The 18,341-nt window shown below is 42.4% G+C and overlaps 1 protein-coding gene across 1 annotated transcript in view; it reads right to left on the reverse strand.

Moving 5' to 3' along the window:
• Nucleotides 1-4,973: 4,973 nt before the first annotated feature.
• Nucleotides 4,974-18,341, reverse strand: part of Dgkk (diacylglycerol kinase kappa) — a 156,299-nt gene continuing 142,931 nt past the window's right edge. The window contains exons 20-28 of the mRNA XM_041646161.1: nt 18,038-18,145; nt 17,272-17,385; nt 16,805-16,939; nt 15,557-15,717; nt 14,654-14,795; nt 13,001-13,087; nt 9,214-9,324; nt 6,558-6,681; nt 4,974-5,666 (exon numbers count right to left, since the gene is read on the reverse strand). Of these exons, the coding sequence (XP_041502095.1) occupies nt 5,587-5,666; nt 6,558-6,681; nt 9,214-9,324; nt 13,001-13,087; nt 14,654-14,795; nt 15,557-15,717; nt 16,805-16,939; nt 17,272-17,385; nt 18,038-18,145 (1,062 nt within the window). The 3' untranslated portion in view covers nt 4,974-5,586. The remainder of the gene's footprint in view (nt 5,667-6,557; nt 6,682-9,213; nt 9,325-13,000; nt 13,088-14,653; nt 14,796-15,556; nt 15,718-16,804; nt 16,940-17,271; nt 17,386-18,037; nt 18,146-18,341) is intronic.

Raw genomic sequence — 18,341 nt, forward strand, 5'->3', positions numbered from 1 at the left:
AGTTTATGGCTCTTGGGGACAGCATTATCATCCCAAGTAGCATAACTTCATTTAAACTATGTATTTATATCCACATATTTATATGTTATATGTAATTTTAGCTAAAACGAATATGACTATCTCTGACTATTTTAGACACCCATAGTGGCATCTATCCTTTCCTCCCTTTCCTTTGTATTATCTCCCTCCCTCGTCCCAAATTAAACCCCACTCTCATTTTGTCTGTTTTCCTCTGTATATCACCTGTAAGCTTCATCTTACTCTCTTGAGCTCTTTCCCCACCCATAATCTCTTTTTACTTCCATGGTTTATGTGGTTATTCTAGTTTATATCTAGTTGCCAAAGATTGGGAGATATGATCACAGTGGAGAGGGAAATGCAGTATATGTCTTTCTGGGGCTTGATTGTCTCCCTCAGTATAATTTATTCTAGTTTCACCTGTTTATCCAGGAAGCTCATGATTTCATTTTTATGTACAGCTGAATTACCGGTATTCCATTGTGTGTATGTACCACACATTCAGTATCTATTTATCACTTGAAGGACATTTAGACTGGTTCCAGTTTCTAGCTATTGTGAACAGGACAGCTATGAACAAGTATCTGTGGAGTATGATGTCGAGTCCTTTGGGCATATGCCAAGGAGTGGAATAGTTGAGTAATGGTATATTTATATTTACCTTTCTGAGAACTCTCCACAGTGACTTCAGACTACCTTGACTAGTTTTCTATCCCAGCAAAGGTGAATGAGGGTTCCTGGCTCCCATCCTTGCCAACATTTTTTTCAGTTGTTTTGTTGATCTTGGCTATTCTGACTGAGATGAGATGTTCAATTATAACAGTGTTTCAATAGTCTGCTATATGCAAAACAAAAGTCTTAATATGGATCACAGGGTCCAGCCTGCTATATCCTCCACAGCAGAACAGTTTACCACCCACCCGCAAAGCGCAGGAGTTTAGATTTTTTTATAAGGATAGCCTGAAATGTGGTCCTGTTAAAAATGTATTGTCTCCAAATGAAAAATCATTTTTAGCATTTGGCCAGTTAAGGATTTATGACTTTAATTCTTACCCTTACTTTATGTAAAATCCTGGTCTGCTATATCCCTAGTTGCCTGTGCAGTAAATGTAATTAACATCTGAATTCACAAGATGACTGCAACTATGTGCCAGGAATTAAAGCATTTTTATTACAGTGTGTGTGTGTGTGTGTGTGTGTGTACACGGTGCAGCATATGTGTCTGATCAGAGGATAACATATGGGAGTCATGTGTGTTCTAGAGACTGAACTCAGATCATCAGACTTGGCAGCAAGCCCCTTTACCTGCTCTTCCATCTCAGTGACCCTACACTGTTTTCAGTTGTGGTTCTGAAGAGAATCCTTGCAACTTTAAACACCTTTGGAGGGGAGAGAAGCATTTATTGTTTGTGTTAGGAGAGCACACTGCATTTTAAAGTGCTTTCAAGCTGTCTTTGACTTCTTTATAGCAGTCTAGGGTATACTCCTTCATCTTACTCTGCCCCTCCACTACCTGACTTTCCTGAGATCTGTCTGTGTATCACAGAGAAGTGGCGTCTAGAGCAATAATGGCGACCCGTATTTTCCCACAGAAATAAGCTACTTTGCAGCTAGGTTTTATAACCAGTTTCAGCAGCACCTTTAGGGCCAGTCTTGCTTTGTGTTTTGCTGCCTGGTCTTTCCTTCCGCTGGTACCTGTAGGTGACCTATGGAGAGCTTGAAGGACCACCCCAGTCCACTAACTCACATCAAGTCCCATCCAACCGTTCCCCTACCCTGTCGAAAGAAATGATGAGATGTAAGTATTGGTGATATTTATCTATTTATTAAAACACTTTAAGAAGCAATCACTGAATTGACTTTGAGGACTGGTGTTCCATTTGATGAGGAGGGCTAAGAGGAATAGGCACGCTTTGTGGATCTTTTCCTTTTGTGTTTTCTTTTCTGTTATTCCATGACTATTCCAGCTTCCTCCTTTGACCAGGCCCTCGCCCTGCTACTATTTGCAGGGCCTCTGAGGAAACACAGAACACATAATAGTAAACAACAATGTGTTACAGATTAGCAAACAAATGCAACTCCACAAACCAGATAGCCAATCAAGTCCCTTATTCAGTGGAAAGATGTGAATGGGGTCTGATGTTTTTGGTATTACTTTCTTTCTGTTATACAACTAAAATTCTACTGTGTCCAAAGGGTAGATGATGTTGATCCCCAGTTGTTTCTTCTGGTCAACGTTTAGTATGCTGAAAATATCCTCTTTATTCATCCCTTGCCCTTTTGGGTGTAGTAGAGGACCTTGATGGATAGCTTTAGTCCTCTTACAGTATCGATGCCAGAAGTTGGTGACAACTGAACTCTATTCAGATTTTTCCTTTCCTGCTGTCCTTCTGGCCAAGAATTAGACACTCAATCAATTCTACAGACAGTGATACCAAAGATACAATCAAACCCCAGAGCTTTGATTCTTAATGATTTCTGTACATAACTGTGGTGGATACTTGGTGTCGGGTCCCACCACCTGAGCAACTGTATTACTTCAAATAGTTAACAATGAAATCCTGAAAGGAGCCCATGTTCTCAAGGGCTAAGGAAATGAGAGAGAGAGAGAGAGAGAGAGAGAGAGAGAGAGAGAGAGAGAGAGAATGGGAGAGGGAGACAGAGAGAGAGCTCTCTTCTTTTGTTTCCAAGTAGATGCGTGAACAAGTTCTTAGTATGCCAGCTTCCTTTTCAGGAAAAAATTAGTAATAAACAATTTTGATGGTATCTGGAGCATTTTAAGAAGCCACACTCCTCGTTAGCTTATCAGTTTTGCTCCACATTTGCTTCTAGTCCCCATCCTATAGGTGTCCTTCAACGTTATTCTGACTCAAATGAGAGGACAGGGTGGGAAATGAGCGGGACTTCAGATGGTACAACAGAGAAACAGCAGCATCACAGTACGCAAATACCTACAGCACTTCAGCAAAATAAGCACAGATGGATTCCTATTATGTTTGAATATCACTTGTGATCAAAATAATTACAAGACGTAGCCCTGCTTAGTCATTACCAAGGTTAAGGCTACTGTTTCCCAAGATTTCCTTCTGTTTCTTTAAATTTGCTTATTTACAAATGATCCATTTTGGTAAAGACTTTTCTGAGAAAATTCAACACTGTTCCCAACTGTGTGAGTGTACTCTGGCACAGGCATTAGTTCCTGCTGGAAGGAGGAACAATGACCTTGGTGGTTTGATCTGATAACTCCTCCTTCGAAGAAAGAGTGATAAGAGAAAACCAAAGATGTTGCAACTGCACACTCCACTTAAATATATACACTGTCATCATATTACACATTCTGATATTTAAGTTTGAAATGTTTGCTGTCATCTTTTCCCATTGAGTTTCTTCTCTAGCTGTATAGCTAGGACAGTTTTGTTTGGCAAAGCTATCAGACATTGGGGGGAATACCCCGTTGTTAGACTCTTTTTCTCACCCTTGAAAAGGTGGAACACAGGCAGCTGGTTTAAGAGGGTTCGGCTGGTGGAATTCTACAAAGTTGAGAACCAGTGATCGGCCTCTGGATTGTGCACCTCAGTGAACCAGCCATTGGACTGAGTCAGATAATTGAGCACACTAAGTTTGACTGAGCAGTGAGAAGAGGGCAGTTGTCTGGATTTTTTCTTGAGAAGTGGGAAGGGACACTTTCCAAAAGGTGTGACTTGAGGGTAGGGATGAGCAGCAGGCCTGAGACATTCTCTCTGAGCACTGGACTTTCATTAGATTTGCCTAACCGAGATTGTACACTTAAAAAGATTCAAATTAAGATTTGGAGCCATTTAGGCCTACTATGTTTTCATGAAAGATTTGGAAGCAGAACAGTAGGGAAGCTGAGGCTTTTAGCCTTTGATTCCCCAGATCCATCTTCCTTCCAGTCACCCTGACTGCCCTTTTTCTATTCGGGGGGAAAGGGGGCAAGACATGAGATTTGAAAGTAATTTAAAGAGTGACCCAACAGCCTACCCAATAGCTGCAGCCCAAATTAAGCTTATGGGGAAGGGCACAGGCAGTGGTAGGTTAGTAGGCCCTAACTTAGTTATCTAAAGGGTGGGGCTCTTTGAAATTATTTTTGCTGGGGAAGAGGGCATTAAAACTTGAGCAGTTGCTGATACAGAGCCAGGAGAAACAGAGAAAATGGCAGCATGCCAGCTTGGCCCCTCTTCAGGGCGTTGGTGTTTTTGTTCCCTTTCTGTGACCTGGCTCAGTATTTTAAGTGGATGTCAGAATTAGCTGGGCTATCTGTAGACTCCAGCTACTTCTAAGACACTACAAATGCACCAAAAGTTTAGACGCTCCACCGAGAACTAGGGCAGTTGGTAGAGCTGTGTATTTGTGTAGGATAATAGGGAAGGGGAGGGATTACTGGGCTATCACAATAAATTAGAGGGTCACTTAGGTCGAGTTGTATTTTCAGTTCCTAAAAATATATATATGTACATCTTTATGTCTCTGTATATAATCTATACTGCGGCACAACGGCAAAACATTTAGTTTAAAAATCCAGCGAGAATGCAGGCAAGCACTCCATGGAGGCATGCAGGCTAGGATCAAGGTAAAAGGACAAGAGCCTGTATGGTTGCCATGAGGGGTGAGTTCCAACCAGTGGGCCCACCCAGCCACGAGAGCACCACCTCGACATGTGCGAAGACATATATGTACACATGGGAAAACATGAAGAGTCTATGGGGAAAGGGGAGGAAGCAGAAGTAGAGGAGAAGAAGGGGAGAGAGGGGAAACAAGATGGGATGGAAGGTTAGTGAGGAAGAGAAGAAAGGAGAGAAAATAAAAGGAAAGAGGAGTGGTGAAAAGGAGAGGAGAGGAGAGGAGAGGAGAGGAGAGGAGAGGAGAGGAGAGGAGAGGAGAGGAGAGGAGAGGAGAGGAGAGGAGAGGAGAGGAGAGGAGAGGAGAGGAGAGGAGAGGAGAGGAGAGGAGAGGAGAAAGGAGAGGCTCATATCTACAAGAAAATGTTCACATGATCATTTTAACATACAAATGGATAAGCCTCCAGGACCGTGTTCTCATCTTCTTGAGCCAACTAGGAGCCATCTTTTGAAATTTCCATTTGCATTTGGCAGGGATTGGAGGAGAAACACAACCAAGCCTGAATGCCCTGCCCCTTCATCTTTCTGAGAGTTGGTTACTCATTTCATTCCTTGGTGTCAGGAGTTTCTCTGCTAGTGAAAGAAACCCATTCCAACACTTCCTAAAGAGGTGTACTACCACAATACTTATTGGTCCCAGGCTGTTCACAAAGAATCTATTCCTAATAAACAGTGTAGTTACTCAAGGTACACAAAGAGAAGGAGAACTGAGCAAAACAACTCGGAACAAGAATCTTTGGCCAACAAGAAAAATATAACCCTCTAAGGAGATCTGATTAAGTCCAGGGAAAATATATTAGTATAAGGATTTGGAGGGTCTTTCTTGGTGGTGCTCATTTTTGTTCTGATATAATATAGTTCAGTCTTTTTGAGGTTTTGAGAGTTTTTAGTAAAATTCTCTGTTGAGAGTTCTTCCAGCTTTCAAGGACTATAGCCGAGAACTTGAAGGTGTTGAAGAGTCATCATTTTCTGCTTCATTGCCACGATTTCTGCGACGCCAGAACCTGCCTTCAGAGCCAAAGGGGGAGGGGGTAAGAGAAATAATGAAGTTAGTACTTTGCCAAATGCATAAATGTTCACGCCCGAGAGGGGGCAGAATAGTAGGAGACATACTAGTTTGTTCCTACTGTAGTTACCATCTCTGAATCAAAGAGGAAGCCACTGGAGACCATACAAACTAAATGCAAATAGGATTAATTCTTAGAACCGATTATCTATGGCACTACTGTGCACTCATACCAGAGATTTCCAATTGTCAGATTCTTAAGGAATCAAACCAGTTGGACCATACCCAAGAAAAGATATAGTTAGGTCCAAAAGATTTTCTCTTGACATCAGAAAAAATAATCCTATTCATTAAAACTAAAACTGTTTTCACATGTCTGCTAATGCTATATTTTTGAAGCTTCCATGTTGCCTAAGCACATCAGAATTGGAACAACCGACAATTCTCATAGAGTCTTCTTTTGAGTCCCATTCACATTTCTTTTCATGGTACTTTCCCATTCACAGTACTTCAGGCCAGTAATAAATAGAATGGCATAAAAACAAAATTTATATAGTAGATTTGCATATCCAGGGACTCTAACAGGGAGAAGGGATTTTTGACAGGGCAAAAAACCTTTCCCTAACATCTTAGGGATGTTAGAGATGAATGGGTCAAGCAGTCTGAATGCGGTTTTCCCTTTCCAGCCCACACAGCACCATTTCTTCTCAGGTTCACCCCTGACTAGCCAGTATCCATCTCATTCTCTAACTTACTTGGCATTATCTAATACTGGCTTCTTCCCAGAGCCTCCCTCTCTGACACACCCATGAACACTTCTGAGGGTACTTTCAGGTCTCTTGGAGGTATCCAAGCTGTCGTTCATGCCCTCTACATGTGTGTGATTGACTTACTGAGAAAACCAGGGAGTCTTGGCTTTGATTTCGACTTTTCTCCCCCTTCTCGTTTCTTCTTCCCCAACCTAGGGAATCTGTCTTTCAACCTGCGATATAGACTTCTGCGGTCAGAAGAGTGAGCCTGGGAAAGCATAGCAAGAGTCAGGTCAGAATGTTAGGTGACCTTCTGAAAGCATTTCAATGGGCTCTCTAATGTGATGGAGAAGGATGAGTTTGGAAAGCAGGCAGAGCTCCTCTCAGCTCAGGTAGGAGAGCTGTCCCTCCTCACTATTCATACGTCCTAATAAAGAGATTGAACTTCTGCAAGCGCCCATTCTGGGCCTTCTGCCTTTCTGGATATATCAATAAATGCTCCTTACACAAACTCAAAACAACCTGGAAAATGAATACTATCATTTCTGGATTAGAAAAGCAGCAAGCAGCAAGTACTCAGAGTTAAGGCATGGCTGTGCAAACAGGGATAGGGGAGGAGAAGGCGGTGGAGGAGGAGGAGGAGGAGGAGGAGGAGGAGGAGGAGGAGGAGGAGGAGGAGGAGGAGGAGGAGGAGGAGGAAGCAAACAAAGATGTACACTCTTCCAAGTTTGTTGAGAAAAAAAAGAAAGGAAGAACCAAAAAAGCATAGGTTCAGAGCTTGACCTTTGTATGTGAGGTCACTGTTGCTTGTATGACAGTTCTTTACAAATTAGGAAATGTCTTCCATTTTTTCCACCTCTAGTTGAGAGCCCCTATTTGTCCCTCAGCCCAGCCTCCTCATATAGGGAAGACACTGCCTCACAGGCGACCTGTTTTTTTTGGCTGGAATGCAGAGGATTCTCTAAACAAACTTACTAATTTTGAATGTGAGTTCATTTGTGTAGACAACACAGGCTCTGTAATTCCAGTTCATTCTCCAACTTCTATCTTGTTTATGTAAAAGCATTCTTATTTTACTTCTGCTGCTAGCAAAACGATCCTGAAGTTGATTTATTGCCAGAAAATCTAGCCAAACACATTACAAGAAAGAGGTTTTGGAGTCATCTTCCTTTGAGGATTAGTTATGCCTCCAGTACCTTCCATCAGGGGAAGAGTCCAAATTTATCTTCCTCCTCTTCCTGCACTGATTCCCTTGCTTCTCTAATGCTGCTCCCAGCTGTGTACCCTGACATCCAGAACTGCCCTGTACAAACAGCTTCAAGAATGAGCACAGGCCCTTACCCTCAGTTAGAGTTTTGAAAAGACCAATAGTTGACTCTTGTCCTGATCTCCCCCAGAAAAGTGGGTCTGAACCTTCTATAATCTCAAGGTAAGGGTATTTAGTGTGAGCAACATCTCCTTGGCTTCTGTTCAGTCTGCTTCCTTTCTCCAGGGCTTTGCTTCTCTGGAAATACTGGAGCTCAGAAAGGAGCTTTCTGTCCCGGGTGAGGAAGAGTCACATGGAAATCGGGACCCCAGGGTATAGGCTGAATTTGTCTCATTTCTTTCACTATCCAGTGAGTTTGCTTAGCTCGGGAGCTTAATGGGAATTAGCAGAGGCAGGTAGTAATGGAAAGAAGCGTGAGAATTTGCTTTTCTTACTGCCTAACAGACTGTCTTCCTTCCCCAGAAAGTTACTGATAAAAACTTGAATTACACCAGGCCTTGTAATCACCAAAGATTGGTAAACCTTTTAAGATAATGAGTGGTTCTCAGCCTTCCTAATACTGTGACCCTTAAAAGTAGTTTTCTCAGTTTATGGTGACCCCCAACTATAAAAATATTTCTTTGCTACTTCATGAACTGTAATTTTGCTACTGCGATGAATCATAATGTGAACACCTGTGTTTTCTAATGGGTTCTGTGGCCTCGACCCACAGGTTGAGAACCATTGTTTTTAAGACTTGAATTTGCATATGAATTTACTTCTGAAAATAGTGGCCTTGCATCCGCACCATCCCAAACATGCCTGGCATTTGGATTCAAAAAACAGATGTGAGAAGGCAGGCAGGGATCCTAAAATTTGGGATGAATATTTTTACAGTGAAAAAATTTTGAGACAATCTCTGTCAGATCATGAAGGGAATACTTTACTTTGTTATAGGTGGCCACCTTTGGGATATTTGGTTTATGAGTGAATATGAAAGTTTCCGATCTTAAAAGAGTACTCAAAGTAGTCCAAAACTGACAGCATCTCTGAAACTATTTTATATCGGCTGCAATGTTTGATTTTCCTTTTATGCCACATATTAAATGAGAGATGCAATGGGGGTCAGGTAGCAACAGGAAGATGAGGTGTTTGGAAGACTCAACTATCAGTACGGCCTCGATATCAACCATTTACAACAGCTATCCGCAAACACCTGGTGTATCTATGCTAGTATGTACCAGATACGGTTTAGTTCTGGCAGCAGACACTGAGAAAGGAGAGCGTGTAGCCTAGACAGCAACATGAGCTTTCTCTATTTTTTTTCTTGCTTTAGAATGGTTTTCTTCCTGGTTATTTTTCCATGGTCACCTCCTTGTTCATTTTTGCTCCCTTGTTCTGTCCATTAATGGTGAGGGTATGGAGAGGAGGATGGTTCATTAATGCAGAAGCTAAAGGTCGGTGCATCAAGATGGGCCTCTGCGACATCCGTCCCATATACTGACCCCATCCTATGACTTTACACCAGAAAGTCCCATTCCCTAGGATACGTACCTCTGAAAGAAGGATTTGACCCAACCAGTCAATTGCTAATATCCTTTGCAGCTCCGTATTCATGGCATCCAGGACAGTTTTTAGGGTGGCCTCATCCATAGCATCTCTCAGCTGGCATAGACAGGGAGAACAGTAAGTGCACATTTCTTAGAACTTTGCGTTAGACTCCACTCTGAGTCCATGCTAGTGACCAAGAGATCATGCAGGTAACATCACACTTAGAATGCTGACAAATTATAGCTCATTTGGCCTACAATCAGATTGTTTACTGATCAAAAATAATACTAGCTTTCGACAGCTCTCTTTTCAACAAGAAGATCCAGGAAATAGTCAGATGGTAGAGGTCTCTTTGGAGCTAGGCATGCTCGGTTTCACAAGTGAAGGTCTTTTGTTCAGCATGAATTAGCACCGTGATTTCTGCTTGAGCTTAATGTCTACAACAAGGGTCCCACTCTTGACTTCCAGTCTCTGAAGCCATACCAGCATCCTCCTAAGTAAGAGCTACCACTAAGTTCTGAGCAACTGTGTATATCAGGTACTGTGAATACATCATTCCTCTTACTCTCCCCAATAGTCTCGCAATACCTTACAAGGGATGCGTTTTTTTTTTTATTTCATAGGTAAGAAAGCATAATCAAAGAAGTTTAGCGTTCAAGATTACATGACAAATGTTTGGTGGATAGCCCTGGGAGGCCTGCCCTTTTCTCAAGGGAAATGGAGGAGGAGAGGAAGGGGAGCGGAGAGCGACAAGGAGGAGAGGAGGAAGGGGAAACCATGGTTGGGATGTAATATTTGAGAGGCTAAATTAGTTTAAAAAAAAGGATTCCAGGGCTAGACAGAATCTGCCTAACTTAGTAGCCTCCCTTTTATACAATACTGTCCTGCAGGGTATGTAGAGTATCCGGATGCAAGAGGGAATAGTTATTATACACTATAATTTAAAAGTTTGTAAATCAAGGTGAGAAGGTTAGGGAAAGACTGCCTCAACTTCTCCCTTCCAGGTACAGGGTCTGCCTCTATAGGTTGTTCTGGAGCTTCTAGTTATTTCCATGATTAAGAAACATGTTTGCAAAAAAAAAATAAAAAAAGAAACATGTTTCCAAAAAACATAAAAAAAGAAACATGTTTGCAGACAGCTTGCCCCATATGTTTAAAAATCAAAACCTAAATGGTTACTGATAATAACCTCCCAGCATACACAAGATAAACTCTGTGTGGTGCATGGGAGACATAAGATTCTTTGGCGAGCCCCTCCACGTTCGAAATCAGCAGTACAGAGAGACCATTCCTATTTCACCAGGGAATAGTCTGGGAATAGTCTGGTGTGCATAGCCTTGAAAGCACACAGCAATCCAACCAGGACTCACCACTCCTCTCTACCATGCACTCTACTTCCAGTTTGACATGTCTATTGTGGTCCCTTTCTATTTATGGAATGCTTACTGCTGTAGCAATAGCTAGTGCCAGAAACGTATGGCAACTGGATGGGCAGAGAGTGGAATGGGAGGTTACGGCGAGGCAGAACATGACGTAAGACAGAAACAAATCAACACTAACAAATAATTTGTCCATCCTTACAACTTAAGACAATACAACATGACTCAGATGGATGTGCCAAACACATGCCAAATAAGGGAAGTGGGAATTACTGACTGGGATTCACATCATCTTTTTTAAGCAATATCCCTATTACAGTTTACCTAGAATGTTCTCTAAAGGCCCAGGTGTTATAGGCTTAAGTCTCAGACTGCTGCTATTGGGAGGTGGTGGAGCATTTAAGAAGTGTATCCCAGTCGGAAGTATTCTGGTCATTGTGACCATGCTTTTGAGAGAAACAGTGGGGCCTTAGTCACCCCTTTTCATTCCTAGCCATGAGCTGAGCAGCTTTAATCGACCACATGGTTTTCACCACATAGGCTGAAAGCAAAGGAGCAAACCATCGTGGTTGAGCCAAAACAAAGCTTTCTCTTTGGATGTTGATTATCGTGGGTGTTCATTACAGCAATGGGAGACATTCGACAGAGACAGCTCCTCTGCCGAAACTACTCTTTTTTACTGTCATACCTTCTTAATAGGAGGAATAATCTCCAAATGAAACATGATTTGTACCCATCCCATGTCTATGACAGCCTTCCTAGAGATGCACGGTCATACTGTGCATTGTCCCTGCTACCCTCATTTTGATGTGCACACAGATGTGAAGCCTCACAGGTCCCATAGAAAGGAAGCCTTCTGAGAGCCTCACTTCATGGTAGAGTATGTTCAAGTTGGACTGTTGCCTAACATGGCCCAATTTTCAATCTATGAGCTTCAAGAAAGCCTAAATAGCCACAAGAGGCCAACTTCCCATGTTTACTGATGATAAAATTGAGAATGACATTGAGTTCAGAATTCCAATTGAAATTGTCCAAAGCTAAAAGCCCCTAGGCTTGGGGCCCAGATGATGGAACGATGTGGTCTGAGTGTTTTAGCCATTCTGCTTCTGAGGCAGTGTGACAATTAGATATGTAAGGGAGAGAGGCAGTGGGTCTTCTTGCAATTTCAACCCAGAAGCTCTTCTTCAAATTAAACTTTAATTAGATCAAAAGCAAGTACAACACCTGCCTCAGGGACAACATCAAAGTGAGACAGTTATGAGCAGTGGATTTTATCAGAGTACCATCCCATTGTGCCCGGGCATGAACATAACATTATGAGAAACATGCAGCTAATGCCATCCTCAGAGTCAGTTCATACCCCCAGTCCATCTTTTGAGCCACAGTCATGTACCGAGTACTGGTAGGCACTTAAGTTACAATACTTTGTTGTTTATATAAATCCTCTAAACAAACTGTAAAGGTAGGGGTTCTAATTCCTATCTTGGAGATAGGGGAAACGAATGCAAAGAGGTATAGCTACACTGCTAATGTTGTGGGTTGTGTTGTGTTCTTCTCAAGAGATACATTAAAATCCTATTCTCTACTACTTCAGAATGCACACTTAATATGAAATGATAGTCATTGAATTTATAACTCACTATTAATTTGAGGTCATACTAGACAGGGCAGGCCTTAGTCCATCACTATCAGTGACCCTGGCAGAATATGGCCATGTGAAGACAGAGACATTGCAGATGGAAAACAAGACAAGAGTGGAGTATTTATAAGGTAAGGATCAACAATGATTGCCAGAAACAAATGGCCAGAGCTAAGAAAAAGCAAAGAAAGTTTTTCCTCTAGGGCTTTTAGAGGGATCATGAGCCTGCTTACAATTTGGGTTTGAATGTTGGAGTTTTCAGAATGATGAGATAGTAAGATTCTGTTATTTAAAGTCATATAGTACTTGGTACTTACCCATAGCAGCCTTAGGGAGATAATACGGTAGGTAGCTAATTTGTATTTGAGCTCAGAGCCCTCAGAACTTTCCCTACTTCCTGCTACTGTCTCCATGGAGAAGGTGACACTTACAGACCTGAGAGAAGAGCATCTCTGAGCTCACTCTTCTCACTTGAAGCTTTATCAGGTAGAATGAGAGCACCCTGAATCTGGTGGGCCTAGTCTTTCCCCAGGAGACACTGACCGATTTCATCTAAAATATGGTAGTCCCCATGGGTTGACATAACACAAACAGTAGCACATTCAGGTAACAAATACTGGATGACAGCAATCACAACCAGGATGACTGGAATCACCAGGCAAGCACCTACTTACAATGATCATAAGCCTCTAGCATCATGGAAACCAATATAGAATGTGGCCATATTCAAAAGAGATGTTTTCCCTCCCATGCTCCAGCCCCCTGCACTCACCAAGTTTTCATCCAGGAAAGCTTTGGTGTCATCGTAGAGCCCTTTAAGACCAAATACAACATCCACTGCATCATTTCTGCTTAGAGTCTGAGAGGAGAAGAGAGGAAAAGGAGTGGAAGGGAAAGGACAAGATAGAAAGGAGCCGGTTAGTGAGCATGCAGCTGGCTTCTCCACGGGAAGGTAGGAGCAGACCAGCAGGACACGCCTGGAGGTGGAAACATCATATTAAAAATTCAGCACGGCTGGCCCAGCATGAGCACCAACCAATCCGAACTGACCCCAGCTGTCAATGGTCAACTGTCAACAATGTAGCTCTATTGCTGTGCCCTGCAAAGTGGGCATCACTGATTGTGTGCAGTGGGCAACAGGAAAATAGGGAATTTGCAAACCAGAGGGAAATTTGCAAATCAGGAGACTTGTCCCTAGGTTAAAAGTGCCTTTCCCATGGCACACAGAAATAAATCTAACCATACACATTTCTTCTTGAAACTCACGGCCTTTGGACCTCCTTTGACTAGGACCTGGCCTAAAATAAAGTTAACTCATATTTGAACACATCCTGATCCTATTGTATTTTTACTTATTAATGAAGTTCCACTCATCTTCTTCATCTCCCTTCTCTCCCTCCATCTCCCTACGTCTCTCTCCATCCTTTCCCCCCCCTTCCTTCCCTGCCCCTCCTGTGTGTATGTGTGTGTGTGTGTGTGTGCCTGTGTGTCTCTGTGTGCATGTATATATTTACATATACCAAGGACCATATTCAAGGCTATTATTCTCTGTCACTAAGGTACATCTCCAAACCTAAAGTTACATTTTAAAAGAAGCACCCAAATCTTATGGCAGTGAGTATTGGCATGGGATGGCACATTTAATAGTAAATGTCTAATCTGGACCTGTGAAAAGGGAATTAAAAGCATCTTGGATCTCGGGTTCCGATGATAGGTATAACCTTAGATGATTATACAGGGAGTCAACTGGCATTAGGAAGGTCCAAGACTACGCTTCTTTCCATTTATTAACTATACCACTTTGAGTCTGATGTTGGGGCTAGCTACCAGGAACAATACTGTTTCTCAAAATGATAAAATTTGTCATGGCATTTCCCCAGCAGCCACCTTGGCCTTGGAACAATCCAAGGACTGCCCGCATTCTTATCCAGCATATCACTTTATTTTCAATTTCTGTGTGGTTACATGTGTATGTGCATGTGTGTGTGTGTGTGTCTGTGTGTGTTCCGGTAAAAGCCAGAGATGGGTGTGAGATGTGTTTCTCAATTACCGTCCACCTTACATTTTTGAGACAGGGTCTGCTCCTGGGGCTGGAACTCACTGATATGACTAGACTGACTGGCTAGGGAGCCTCCAAGACCCTTCCGTCTCTGCTTCAGGTAGAGGGATTAAGATGCACGCTCCCATGCCTGACTGTTAATGTGGGCGCTTGGTGGTATAATTCAGCTCTTCATCCTTGCATGGCAAGCACTTCATCTAGGAATCCACAGTCCCAATCCCTATCTACTTTACCCATCAGTTTTCTACCCTATCACTTGCATATGTTCCTCATTTAATATCATTTAATTTTGTTTCACTTTCCTTTTAACCCCTTTTCCTTTAAAGTTTGGCTTCTTTAATTCATTCGCTTCTTTTCCCTCCTTACCTCAATGGGAATACAGGAAGCTGCACCCGCCTCATTGGCACTGTCATGGCTATAGAAGACATCGTTCAGGATGTTAGCACTGGCATTCACAGAATCCATGAGGACAGACACATGCTGGTGGACCTTGCTCAGGTCAGTAAGTCTGTAAGAGAGCAAAAACAGATGAGCTTGTCGCTATGGATTTATGGTGTGAGGAGCTGGCAGATTGGGATAAGAATTGAAACAAAAACCCTGGGTACTGGATTTGAACTCTTTCTTCCCTCTTGCTATTTCTGTTCTTCATTAGGTATCCGCTGAAGGAAATGTTGCTAATCTTCTCTAAGAAGTTACCTTTGTTCCTGTTTGTTTAACTTGGATTTAGAGAGTGCTAGATTGATTAGAGTGAGAAATTAAAATAGAGGAGCGTGCCTGACTCTTGCTGAAACTTCAAGGTCTTTCTGATAGTTAAGGGCAAGAGCAAACTTTTGTTTGTTTGTGTATATTTGCACATACATGCCAGTGTGTGTCTGTGTGTGTCTCTGTGTGTGTAAGTTGCAGGAGTTGGCTCTATCTCTGTTTCTATCATGTGGGACCCTAAGGATCAAATATAGATGGCCAGGCTTGATGAGAAGCACCTCACTTCCTGAACCATTTTACTGGCCCAGAAGAAACATCCTTATTCCTGCTGGGTCTTGGAAAGCAGAAGGAAATAAAAATTCACCTCTGGCTTGAATGTGGAGTGTGAACACTGCCTTATTGTTAATCACAAAGAATACTTCTTGCACAGCCTGTCAGGGCCCTAATTGTAAACACTTAGATTTCTTTCTGAGGCTAAGCGCCCAAGTAGTCAATAGACACCAACTGACTGTGTCTCCCTATCCATGTTTAGGTTTCCCAACCCTGTTTTAAGCTTAGTTCTCTTACCTGCTAATGAGGTTTTCTGCATGCCGAGCCAAGTGCTGCATCTGAGCATACTCGCTATCAGAGAGGCTATCTTGAGATTCCTGGAAGTCCAGGTGGGGTGGTGGGATAGCTCGGATTTCAGAATGCTTACATTCCCACGTTTTCATTGAGTTCTCAAAGTCCTAGAGACGAATGTAAAGGCAAATCGTAATGATTGTTGTAGCTTTGAGGACATGTGGCAGATTTGTCAATGAGTATGACATTCTGTAGGTATCATGGGGTATACATAGGTGGGAAAGAGAAGTGAAGACATCCCTATCCATTCACCTTCCACACCTATTTATACATCTTCTTGTCTTTTTAGTCAGTGTATCTTCTTTGTAAGGCAGTTTAGTTTTTATTGTTAGTACACTGGCTCATGGGACACCAGTCCTGAATGAAGCAAAATATTTGCCTTCTAGAAGTTATGAGAACATAGTGATGGATAAGACAGAAGAACACCTTTTCGGTTTCATTCTTTTCCAAAGGTATATATTATGTTGTGATGGGATTTAGATTCAGAAATACAAAATTTATTTTTCAATCCTATTGTTTTTATTTACTAGATATGTGACTATGCTTAAGGTATTTAAGCTCTCAACATGGAAGGAATTTTATCTTCCTTATAGGGGTTTTGGGAAGAACTATGTCAGACAATAGATGCAATGTGCCCAGCACCATATTGGCATTTTATTAGGTAGGTATTCCCTCCCTCCTACTGATATATTTATGTTCACAATTCAAAAGATAACCCCAAAGTTTGAACAAGTGACCAATAATGATATATTTGCTATCACTGTAGTTTTTTATTTAGAAGAAATGGGTGACATCTGTAAATGCAATATTAAGGAATCTTATGAAGCCCAAAGAGAACATATTCAATGAAGGAACTGTTATTGAGAGAGTAGCGTTCTCCACCACCATGGGTCTTTAGTTTTCTGCGCAGTGCAGGACAACAAGGACAACCTTGTTGAGAGACAGACAGTGTCTTGCAACTTTTTACATTAGTAAAAATGTCTCAGGGAGCTTGTTTATAAATGCTAGCTCTTAGGAGTCACCTCTTTCCATTCAGTTCAGAGAGTTTGGTGTGGGACCTAGGAGTATGCACTTCTGTCACTCAAGGTGCCTGATAAGGAAGGCACACAGAGCTCCCTTTGGGAAATTCTTGACTAGAAATGTGGTAGCTGTGGAGGAGGCAACGTAGGTGCTCAAGTAGAACTTTTCGCTTACCCGATCTCTCATCAACATCTGGGCAGAATTCTTGTATTTAATCTTGATAATGCCTGGCTTCTGAATCCAGGCTTCCCCATCCACCTGCACAGGGATACCTTCTTCACCAAAAATAGTTATCATCACCTCATGGCACTACCAGAAAAGGAGAGAGAGGACAAAAAGGAAAAAATGAGGAAAGTACTGTGGGCTAATCTGGTATTGGTCACAGTGTGAGTGTGTATTTGAAGAGACACTGGCAGAATATATGAATCAGATCATTCCAGGGAGGTGGATCATGTACTACCTATGAGCCTTTTGTGCTTTTGGTCCCTGCCACCTCTATCTTCACCACCTAACTGTCTAACAGATTGCCTACTTCCACTCCCCAGGAACTCCTACAACCAGGTGATTGCTAGGCTCGCCGCACATCCTTGGGCTGAAGAGAGACATTTCCTCCCCTTTTCATCCGCCCAACCCTCACTTACCTGAGTGATTCGATGATGATTCATGTTGACGAGACGAGACATGGCCATCTGCATAGAACCATAGATTGCCACCACCTCTAGCTTCCCGTCGTCCATCGCAGGGGCCTCGTATTCCTAGGGAGGAAGAATCCTGTCACAATTCTCCCAAGAATCCATACTTTGTCTATAATAAATAAATGTGCTTTGAGGACTACTGGTAAAACTTTGTCTAGTATATCTAGTACAAGAAGAAGTGAGAAAACTATATTAAAGGGGAAAAATAACGTGAGGAAGGCAAGGTTGGAAACAGGAATTGTGCTTGCAATACATGTGAGCTCCTGTGGAGATCACAAATTAGCCAATTCCTTCCCTGTCCAGTCCAGCATCATGAATCCCCAAGGCCACTCCTGTCAGTTTCCTGAACTTCTAAGATGAACTCAGAGCAAAGAGCTCATGGCTCGCTTCCCAGGAGATGTTTTTACTGACATTAAGGGATGAAGAACATGGCCTCTGAGGGTAATCTTCTGAGTGTCTTTTGGGCCTTAGTAAAGGGAAAGTCAAAACCCAGGAATCATGTGACATAATTCTGAGGTTCCTGGTTGATTCTCGTGCTCTGGAATGGCAACTGTTTTAAAAAGCTGAACCTACAGACACTGCTAATACGGACTCAAAGCCTATCTCATCTTCCCCCACTGTCTAAGTGCATTCTAGACAGTCCAGTAATCCTTTCTGAGACAACTTAGGAGAGTCATGTCTCCTTCCCACCCGTTCCTCATCGCACACTCACCGCGGTTGCTGTGGTGCTTCCCCAGAAGTTGACACCTCCAGCGTAGCTGGTAATATTGAGCACTACAATGCCTTGAAGGTTTGGCAAGGAGATGGGTTCTCCGTCACACTGAAAGAGAAGAGTTGCTCTTACTGTCTGACTTTTCAGATACCAGCACAATGATCCTTTACAGAGATGACGAGGAGCTTGGGCTTCTCTCCATACTATCATTTTCTTATCTACGACAGAAATAAAACCTCATGCCTTGTTGCCATGGCTGTCTGTGAGGCTCCCAGAGTTTAATTTGAGAAGAACTAAAGATATA

The sequence above is a fragment of the Microtus oregoni genome, unplaced genomic scaffold (assembly GCF_018167655.1).
Source record: "Microtus oregoni isolate MIOR12 unplaced genomic scaffold, Mior012 000121F_001, whole genome shotgun sequence".
In the NCBI taxonomy this organism is placed as follows: Eukaryota; Metazoa; Chordata; class Mammalia; order Rodentia; family Cricetidae; genus Microtus; species Microtus oregoni.